This window comes from Manihot esculenta, unplaced genomic scaffold (assembly GCF_001659605.2).
Source record: "Manihot esculenta cultivar AM560-2 unplaced genomic scaffold, M.esculenta_v8 Scaffold51, whole genome shotgun sequence".
In the NCBI taxonomy this organism is placed as follows: Eukaryota; Viridiplantae; Streptophyta; class Magnoliopsida; order Malpighiales; family Euphorbiaceae; genus Manihot; species Manihot esculenta.
In genome coordinates, this window is record NW_025215468.1 from 8475 (window position 1) to 20006 (window position 11532).

General features: G+C 31.0%; 1 protein-coding gene across 1 annotated transcript; it reads right to left on the reverse strand.

Moving 5' to 3' along the window:
* Positions 1–2897: 2897 nt before the first annotated feature.
* Positions 2898–10830, reverse strand: LOC122722590 (uncharacterized protein YtfP). The gene is given in 19 exon segments (XM_043953695.1): positions 2898–3209; positions 3603–3645; positions 3833–3889; positions 3974–4024; positions 4434–4495; positions 4498–4531; positions 4621–4697; positions 5085–5088; positions 5251–5330; positions 5411–5443; positions 5446–5509; positions 5581–5652; positions 5893–5994; positions 6070–6209; positions 8876–8963; positions 9039–9152; positions 10008–10067; positions 10182–10307; positions 10430–10830. Coding segments are annotated over 19 exon segments (1395 nt in total). The 5' UTR covers positions 10574–10830; the 3' UTR covers positions 2898–3165.
* Between the last annotated feature and the right edge of the window lie 702 nt (positions 10831–11532).

The following is an 11532-nucleotide window of genomic DNA, read 5'->3' on the forward strand; positions in this document are numbered from 1 at the left end:
TTGGCATTTTACAAGGAATAGTTAGTATACGGTTCGTTCAGGTTATAAGTTTCTGATGCATAAAGTGATATTGCAAGATACAAAATGCCATGCCTTTTCTTCATTTTTTGTTGTTCCAGGATATTGTTTGGTCCCTTTAGGTTATGCTGAAGTTGAAAATTTTTTTTTGGCGCAACCTCCATAATGCTTTACCTGTCTTGGACAATTTAGCAATTCAAGGTATTATAGCTGACTCTCGATGTTCTATTTGTTTGTCTCGACTAGAAACTTTAGGACATATGTTCTTTTGGTGTCTTTATATTAGAGTAGTTTAGACTGTTATACCTTGCGAGTATATACCCTATATGGTGGGTAGTTCCAGTTTTTTGAAATTGTGGAAAGTTTTGATAAAAAAGTCACGCTTGGATTCAATGGTTCGTTGCTTATGACTTAGTTACAGTTATATTAAGGCATATTTATAAAGAGATGAACATATATGTATTTCACAAGGTTGACCCTGATCCTACAATTAAATGGCAGCAGATATCGGTTGAATTATGATAGTTGCAGCATAGTGGTATTTTTACTGATCCCTCTACTTCTATGTTCACTTCATCTGGTAATTTACATAACTTTGGTTGGAGTCCACCTTCATATGAAGTTATTAGACTTATGTGTGATATTTATGACGGGATCAGTCTTCTCTACTTGCTATTGTTATTATTGTTGTTAATAGCAAAGGGTCAGTAGTTCATGGCATTATCAATAAGATTCTATAATCTACTACATTTTCTTATATGTCTAAGGAAAAAACTTTCATTAGCATGATAATAAGATGAAATTTCCTTCTACCACAATGGAATGAGATGATGCAGAAGAAATGTGATTTCTTTTTATTCCCGGCTTATTTTTTCAACTCATTGTTATTAAATTTGAACTGATTGGGGTAAATTAACTCCAATGGTTTGATATAAAAATTGAATTGGTTCATTATTAAACTGTTAATAGTCTGTTAATGTAGTTTTATACATATATATTTTGAGATTGTAGATCGATCAGTTTCTTTCGGTTTGTCTTTAATTTTCATATGCATAATAATAATAATAATAATAATAAATCATTCAATAGACTGAATAAGGAAATGGTTTAAAAAAAAAAAGTAAAACGGTTCAACTATAGTCGTGACTCATTTAACTCACCAACGTGGAGATTAAGGCATATGCAAATTTGATTGGTAAAATAAAAATGGGTTCATTAAATTTGTTTGTCTATATTAATATATAATATCTAATTTATTTGTTTATATATAACTCAGCATTATTTAAAATTAATCATTTGTCCGCATGTTGTAAAGATAATAAAATTTTTTATATTAAGATTATATGATATTATTTTATAAAATAATATTCTTTTCATATAAATTTATTCTGTCTATTAAAAAAAATACAATAAAATTTTTTATAAATTCATTACTCAGTTTTTATAAATATATTTTTAACATTCTATTTATTATTAAAATAAAAAATATAATAAAGTTTTTTAATAATTAAAAAATATAATAAAATTTTTATTAAATTATTAATAATATAATATATTAAAAAGTGGTAGAATATCAAAAATTTATATAATAGTATCAATAAATATAATAAAATTATTATTTATATTAAAAAGTAATAAAAATTAAAAAGTCATGCATTAATAGTAATTAAAAAAATAATAAATATATTTATTATATATACATTAATTTATTTATATTAAAAATAAAATTTAAATATATAAAAATATAAATATATTACATTACATGTTATAAATATATCGGATTAATTATGTCACTCATCACTTATCAATCCCTTATTAATTTATTTTAAAGGTTATATATATATATATATATATATATTTATTAATGATAAAAAAAATAATTAAAAAAAACATATTACAAATTTAAATATATTAATTTTTCATATTTTATATTTGGAAAAATAGATTATGTATTAATTTTATTAATTATTTTAAAATATATATTTAATTTTTAATTTTAAATTTTTTAATTATAAATTAATATATTATATTAAAATATTATAGGAAATTAAAAGTCTTATAATAATAGTAATAATAAAAAAATTAAAATCATATACAAAATATAACAATAAAGATAAGAAATTTAAAAGTCATATATAAATTATATATTTAACATGAACATATTAATTTGTGATATTATTAAAGATATATATTTATTATTAAATTTACTTAATACAAATATAAAATTTAAATGTACCAGTAGATAATATAATTACATAAATTTAAATATATTCATTGTCAATCTCTTTATATTCTATTTTATACTCAATTTATATATATATATATTTATTATTAAATTTACTTAGTACAAATATATAAATTTAAATATACCACTAGACAATATAATTACATAAATTTAAATATATTCATTGTCAATCTCTTTATATTCTATTTTATACTCAATTATATATATATATATATAGAGAGAGAGAGAGATTTAGCGAGACATATTAGTCAATTTGTGTGATAACCTACCTGAAAATTAGACACTTGGGCGGTAAATAAGCTGCTCAAAACGCAGCCTGATTAAAAAATTCAAAAGCTTGAATTTTTTAAATGTATTTAACAAGCAAACTAATCCAAACTTGGTGACTATTTAACTCATTAAAATTAAAAAACTTATTTATTTATAATTTTTGCAATTCACTTCACTTTAATTAAAATTTTAATTTTACTTATTATTTTAAATTAAAAATTATTATATACATAAAATGAATTGCTTAAGAGCTATTTAAGACTTAGTTCAAAGACTTGGCTCAATAAATACTTAGCTCATTTGCTAAAAGAATTAAAAATTAACTTATTTATAATTGCATCAAATTTGAAACGAGTCAACTTGAGCTTCAAAAATTTTGATGAAATCAAACTTGGCTCGCACTGATTCATTTACACCTGTATTGAATATAATCCTCCAATACCTAAGGGCAAACAAAATATTTTGCTAGTGACCATATGCTATAAATTGCATTTGCATTTTGTAGACGTGAATATCAAGAAAACTCCTGAATTCTCTGTTTTGCAATTCAATTGCACATGTACAAAGAAAGACTTTCTCATAATTCATCTCATAGAACTTCCTTTTTTGGAGCATCTTCAATTGCTGCTAGTTCACCAATGCTTGTACCGGCAGTGTATCCGCCGGACCATGCATTCTGTAAAGAGAACAATCCATGGTGACCTTAAGTATCAACTATCTTGAAACTTCAGGGCAGTGAACATCATTCAAATAGTTTTAAATAATTCATATGAGACCTCCAATGAAGAAAAGGAAATATTCCAGTTCTGAAATTAATTGCCTTACTAATAACATACATAATTAACATATTAGACCCCAAAGTTGCAACTTCCATAAATTCTTTCCAAAATTATATTGAGTGCAAAACTTAAGCAGGAAAAGGTTTGCTCAGCAATAAGAAGTTATCATGTGACTTACAATATGATCTTCTCACTGCAAATGATTGTGTTTCAACATTTGCTCGGTTTTCACGATAATTATAATATACACACACATATATGTTCTGCAATGAAAGGATGGTTTTTCATACCTGGAAATTTAAAACCACCAGTCACCCCATCAACATTCAGTACCTGCAGACAATGTTTATTGTTCATGAGATCCACAAAATAGATGTTAGAATATACTGAAACCTGTGTATTACTTTTTGCTCATTTGATGTTTAGGAAATGAAAATCTCAGCGTGAAAGGTCTCATAGTAGCTTGCTCAAAAACAAGGAATAAGAAGGCAAAAGGTCTAAGATGATTAAGAGACAGTACCTCTCCTGCAAAAAACAGCCCTGGACATATCTTGCTTTCCATCGTGTTCAAGGAGATCTTCATGAAAGGAAAACAATTTATACTTTTCAATAAACATGAGAGAGAGAGAGAGAGAGAGAGAGAGAGGGATGGAGGGAGAACCTCAGACAAGGGAACACCTCCTGCAGTGACGAACTCATCCTTAAATTGACCCTATATTAGGAGTAAATGCATGTAATGTAAAAAAATGTAACAAAATAATGGGCTTTTTTCTATAAAGGTGTTTTTATGAGCACAAATTCTCAATAAGGTGTGGGGGAAACTATTACAGTGAGCTTGGTCATGACTAAGTCACGACAAGTCAATCGTGAATCACATTCGCAAGTGGATGTACAGTGGAGTCTAGTTGTGACTTACAGACATGGCTATAAGGCACAACTGAGCCAATTCATGACCTACAATTACAATTGAGATTTGAGTCCCCATTCATTACCTTTATGTGGAAATAGTTTCCCCCACCCCTTGTTGAGAATTTGTGCTCATATAAACACCCTTTTTGGAAAAAGCCTAGAATAACATAATACAAGGAATATAGCTTAGCAATTTCAGTGTGGAATTTTACCTTTCCCTTTATGCTAAAGGTACAATGTTTCAAAAGACAGGCAATAGAAATGATAGAGTTTTTGATATAGAAGCCCATAAGGTATCTCCAATTAAACTCTGCATATGAACAAAAAAAGGAGCATTTTGTAAACTGTTTTATAGCAAATAGTAGCATAAGAAAAATCATTTCCAAACAGAAAAAAGACCTCACGATCCAATATATATTTCCAAAATCTCTTTGCAAGGCCAAATTCTGAAGGACATGAATTGACTAATTTTGCTTCTGCAAAGAAATATAATGTTAAATAGAGAAAGTTACTCGGTGTACTTATATTACTAAATAAAACAGCAAGGAAGATTTCACTAATAAACAAGAAAGTGTGGGATAATGAGAAAACTGGCAAAAATAATTTTTTTCCCCATCTACTATTACAGCTGTTGAAAGTTAATTTTAATGGTACATAAGTAAGCCAACATCTATCATGTGGGTTTTTAAAACTGTAGAACCGTCATTTTTGCTAATTAGGTTATATTCCCTGAAAAAGCAACATTGGAAGGCAAAATCCCCACTATCATGACAAAGTAAATAAATTATTGCCCACTTGTCAAGTTCTATCCACTTGTGGTATACTCATACAAATTGATGTGCCAACTTACAAAAGGAAGTTACCCATCTATCTAGGTTAAAATAAGAGAGTTATGTTATCCAAGGACTACCTTCATATCGCCTCACAACTCCATCATCCAGTGTGAATATCATATTTCAATTTCAACTCATTTGTAACATAGTTTCTACAGAACACGCAAGAAGCATGGTTAGCCTGAAAGATTACCGCAAATTTATTCTTGTGTTGACTGATGATTGACTTTATATCTTCTATATGCAAATCCGGTATAAAATCCACTACGAGCATTCCTGCATCCAATCTTTGAACTTATTAAAGAAGAGAGAAGAGAGGGAGGGGGAAGGGGACAGAATCAAGATTTATACAATACCTTTGTAACCTGCAGTAAACAGTTCACGAGCACCCAAGCAGATAAACGAAGAATTACTGGCCCACTGAGTCCCCAATGTGTAACTAGCATAGGCCCAACCTGATCATAAGTTCCAGTTAAAATCATACTACCTTATGCATTAAAAAATCATAGCAGTTGAGAAAGCTTACTTGTGTAAGATGCGGTATATTCCTTTGGACATTATCTAATTTCAGCTTTGCTTCAACTTTAGGAAATGTAACCTGACATTAGTATATCACAAAATTAAACTTGTGAAAATGCCTAAATTGCAACTTGGGTGGAGGATGGGCTGGGGGTTCTCATTCTGAAACTCAAGAAATTGAGAAAATAAAATGAATGACTCTATTAAGGGTAAAATCAAACACTATATCATGTAAACACACACACAAAAAAAAGACTAGATTTTGCTAACTTTTAAAATTAACACGGAAAAGTCTTAACTGATCACAAAGAGGCTTTACCCTGACAACTCTGCGAGCTCTGAATCTTTCAATCTTGAAAGTAAATAAACTTGGTACTGGATCTACAATTGAATGGCCAAGCTGAGTTGCAAGACTATAGCCCTGAGATAAGAAAAGGGAATTTTATCAGGAATCCCAGTTACATACATGATGATGCAAGTGAACATCCATTAGTACCTGTTGGCTACTCCCACTAGCAATCAATAGATAATCAGCTTCAACAGATTCAACAACTGTACGTTTCTCAACTTTCAGATAAAACTTCCCACCAGCATCAACAGAAGCATTTTCTAAAACTTTTCCAGTTTGAAGAGAAACTGATAGAGGAACTCACTTTTTAGATTGAATAGCTTTCAAATTATCCAATAATATTGAGAAGACTCCTATTGACCATCCAACATTCATATTCGAAATGGAACAAATAAACATAGCTTCCCAAGAGTGATAAAATACTAGCTATTCATCTTCTTCATGTCTTTCTTGAAGACTCATAAATCAACATCTCATAAATTAAGAATGAGGATTTCACCATGATTGCTAATAATGTCATCTTTATGCCAAACAGATACTTTGAAGAAAAAAGAAGGAAGGAACATAAAGAATGAAAGAGAAATTGTAAAAGGCAATGGCAGATCAAGCTTAGAAGGATGGGTAAAAAATAGACTTCTCACTTGATTAATTCATTTCATTGAAAAACTTAACTTTTATAGAAACTAATAAGAACAAAGTAATTAAAGATTTTACATAATACAAGAAGTAATTAAATAACTATGACTAAATATATTACCCAAGTAACATAACACTAAAAGATAAGTGTGACCTGATACATAATCCAAGTATGAAAGTTCAATGTATCGAGAATGACCAAATTAATTCCAAGATACATCTCACATGGTCTAACACTCGTCCTTAAGATTTTTCTTGGAAATTTTGAGTTTGCTTCTTAAATGTTCAAATCTTTGACTTAGGAAAAACCTTTGTTAAAATATCTGCTAGCTGAATTTCTGAATTACAATGCACAAGCTTGATCTCTTGATTTCTTTCAGTTTTTGTAATGGAATGATACCTCTCCTCAATGTGTTTGGTTCTTCCATGCTGAACTGGATTTTGAGCCATGGATATAGTTGACTTGTTGTTGCAATGGATGATTGTTGGCTCTATTTGCTCCATCATAAGATCTTGTAAAACTTTTCTAAGTCATAAGGTTTGATTTGCAGCCGTTGTGCCTACAACATACTCGGTCTCTGCTGTGGATTATACAACCACTTCTTGCTTCTTTCAATTCTAGGTGAATGGACCAGAGCCAAAAGAAAACAAATACCCAGAAGTACTTTTCATGTCATCCAAACAACCAGCCCAATCACTATCAATGTTGAAACAGTCCGGCCCGAACTGGTCTAAATAACTTTTGGACCCACTTTCCACTTGGCCCAAAATGGTTAACCCAAGTTATTTAGTTATTTAGTAGCTTTGTGCTAGCTATTATATACAATTTCAATTTTCCATCATCTTCCGATGTGGAACGGTTTCCGCACCGGAAGCAGGCAGCTGACCGTTACACTCGGTCCCGCTAAATTTGTGATGTCCTCGTTGCAACTAAATCGGTTACAATTGCTAACTAGGACCGAACCCTTGGGTATTATGGTTCGCTAGTACCTCGGGCGGCTCCACCTCGTCTCTCACGGGTAGCCCTTTCCTCGCAGGCCCACTAGCCATAGTGGTTGTACTTGGCTTTCTTCCAATAATTTTTCTCCAAATGAGTTGTCTTGTTGTAAGCAGAGTACGGTGGATATTTGCCTTTCTTTTCACCTTCCTTGCCATCAACTTCCCTTTTGACATGATAATTCTAACCTCCACAACTTGTGGGAATCACTTCCTTTTATTTTTGTTTGGCATAAAAGGCACCTTCAACAGCATCCTCTTGTCTTATAGCTCTTCTTTGCTCCAAACTTGAAAAGAATTGACAAGTTCAGTGATGGTGAGTTATGACAAGTCCTTAAGAGTCTTCAAGAGATATTTTGGTTTCAAACCTTTCAGGCAGACTCACAAAGAACTTTCTCCCACAATTCTACTGTCTTTGAAGTCCTCTCCAAGCAATCGAATTTGGTTTACAACCTTCATAAGTCTGTCCATATACTCTTTGAAAGTTTCATATTCCTTCATTTTCAAAATCTCAAATTCTCTTATCAAATTTAGGACTCTGCATATGCCTTGTTCTATCACTTCCTTGAAATTCTTCTTTGATCTTATCCCAAAGCTTCTTTGGCAATGTCTCATGCCGTGATTCTTGCAAAATGAATTCAAAAACAGCAGACTGAAATACAAGAGAGAGCTTTGTATCTCTTCGTTTGTTGATTTTTCATTTGAGCAACTGTTAGGTTGTGGGCAATGGAATGAGTATCCCTACCAGTTTCTACAACTTCTCAAAAAATCATATGCTCTGAGATAAGCTTTCATTTTATAGCCCAAACCGGATGATAATTTTCACCCGAAAACACCAATGACAATTGAGCCGAAAAACTACTAGAAGCTGTTGAAGAAAATTCGAAAGTGTTTTAAGGTCTTTTTAGTGAGGTTTCCTTGTTTTCTCTCACGCACAATCCCTTATAGAACGAAAGCTCTGATACTAATTATAGAAGGCAATGGCAGAGCAAGCTTAGAAGGATGGGTAAAAAATGGAGAGTCTATGAATAAACTTCTCACTTGATTAATTCATTTCACTGAAAGTCTTGGTTTTTATAAAAGCTAATAAAAACAAAGTAATTAAAGAATTTACATAAAATGAGAAGTAATTTAATAACTATGACTAAATACATCAGCCAAGTAACATATTACTAAAAGATAAGTGTGACCTGATACATAATCCAAGTATGAAAGTCCAATGTATCAAGAATGACCAAATTAGTTTCCAAGATACATCTCACATAGTCTAACAAAAATCAGCAAATGAAAATACATGAACCGAGGATCAAGAAAAACCTACCTCCCTTGTGCTTTGCCTCACTTAGAAGACATTCAATAATTGAAGAGGAGCTATTGCTGATGGGAAACACTCTTCCGTCATCCTCAATCTATTACACACATCAGCATAAGTAGCATATGCAGAATAAGAAAAGCAACAAAATACATGCAGTTTTCATGACAACCTTGAGGGCCACCCCATGATCAGAAAACCAGGACATGGTGTCCACTGGTCCATGTGTATTGAAGAAAGATCCTCTCAATTCTCTATGACCCCTAGGATAATGTTCTGCCAAAATCTGCAAATGGTAATGAACATAAAGCAAATTTCAAAGATTCTCAATGTACAAGTAGATATTCAACCATTTCAGTTAGCAGATCTTCCAATTTAAAATTAAATGTTTCTATTACAGATGAACATGTTCAAGAGAGTGTTTAGCTATCATAAAAAGTATTTGGGTGTTGGAATACTAGCAGCACTTTCTTATGCACTCTCTTTAAAGAGTTTAGTGCTTTTTTTCTGTACTCTTAATTAGATAATGTGAGAATTTATAAAATAAAAATAATTGATAAGTAGAAATTTTATTCAATGAAATATCTTAAATTTAATTTATTAAGAAATTTAAATTGATATAGCAAGTAAAAGAGCGAAAAATTCAAAAATAAGTTTAGAACATGCAGTCTAAAATTGTATTCTTTATTCAATTTGTAGAAAAGGTTTTAGGTTTTAAGGGATGAAATTTACACCAGTAACTATGATGAAAGAAAATATATATACACAATGTTAATAGAGTGTTGGTAACATTTATCATTTGGATAATGCCTGTGAAAATTATTTAAGTTTTTTTTTAATATTCACCGTATTCATTTTTGTTGAACACTTGAGATGACATAAAATTCAATCCTTAAGAGGAACCAGCGGCGGGGGAATGAAAAATATAAACAACAATCTGAGACAGATTTTTGACAGGAGAATCATTGAGAACTAGTAGATTGTCTCATAAAGCTTGCTACAAAATTACGGGAATATCAAATTAACAAAAATGCACGCTCTCATACTGACATTACAAGCTGGTGGCTCAATTGAAAACAAAAGCATTGCTGAAATTTCCAAAATTGAAAGAATCATCCACTGTGATATAATAATTATTTACCCTATGATCAGAACAATGCCCATTTGTGACATTGCATCTGCCTCCACCAGATATTTTCACCTGCAATCAAAAAAAAAAAGGAAGGAGACCAGGAAATACAAAAGAAGACATTAGTTAATCAATTGATTTAAGCTAAACAGAAATCAACTTGTTTGATTCCAAAGAAATCAGAACCTTGGATAGAGGCTTTCCCTTCTCTATAACCACCACATTAAGATTAGGCGCCACAGTCTTGGCTCTAATTGCCCCAAACATCCCTGCAGCTCCGCCTCCAACCACCACTAGCAGCTCCTCAGTCGACTATGCATATCAAAATGGAAAAAGATTACATCCTTTCGAATGAAAAAGTAAATAATGTAATATCAAAAGGAAAGAAAATATCAAAAAAATAAAAATAAATAAAAAAACAGCACTTTAAAAACCTTATGAGCTCCGGTGGTGGGAGTTTCAGTAAATTTGCGTGTGTTCGGAGTTGAAAGAAAATAGCCATAGTTGCTGCTGCTGATATTCGCAGCTTTCGAAGAATTTGCAAATTGGAGGAAGAAGCGCGCTAAACTGAAGCTCATGGATATTCTAAGCTGTTGGAGCCTTCGGAGTTTGGAGTTTTGGAGTTCTTGTTAAACAGAAGGAATTAGAAGATTACGAGTAGAGCTATGAGGTGCACCGCGTGTCGCCCAGCGATAGCTCGATCACTTGGACAGCAAACAGGTTGGAGAGGGGTGTGTTGGTTTTACTTAAAACGACATGTCGATCCAGACCTGGGCATGGTCCAGTTCAAAACCGTAAACTCGGTTACAGAGTTCCGGAACCTGTTCTACATTTTCTCCTTAAACCAGAATCGAAACTGATCTAGAACTGGTAAGTTCATACCACTGATTTCAAATTAGAAATTGATTCAAAAAATTATTTTCTCTTTTTTTCTTTTATATAAACTCCGTTTATTTTTTATAGCTAAATTTTATAAATGTATTATATAATAAATTAAGATAAAAGGTAAAGATAATTATTAGAGAAACTTAGAGAATTGTGTAAAATAGTGTACTTAATGTGTTTAAAATTTTCTAGTTATATAGTAGGGATATCATTTCTGTAAATTCTGGAGCCAATTGCATATCACTCCACAAGAGTTTTGTAGGAATTCAATTTAATTAATTTTTTTAATAATTCTTAATTTAAATTTTTTTGATTTAAAAATTTTTCATTTTAAAAGAGATTAAATTCTTATATGGTTTTATAAGAATTTATTTAGTGAAATTGGTAGACGCTACAAACTCAATTAGATTGAGTTTTGATATGAAAACTTATTAAGCGATAACTTTCAAATTCTGAGAAATTTTGAAATTAAAAATGGACAATCCATGTTTAATTTATTTACTTGTTAGATAATATCCGAGCGAGTCATTTTTTAACTTGTCCATTATGATGTTGCCTCACTATCATGAATTTCTTATTATCAGAATGTTGAACTATATCACTATATAATTTTAAAATTTTGAAACAAAGTTGAACCGAAATCTAGAGAAAT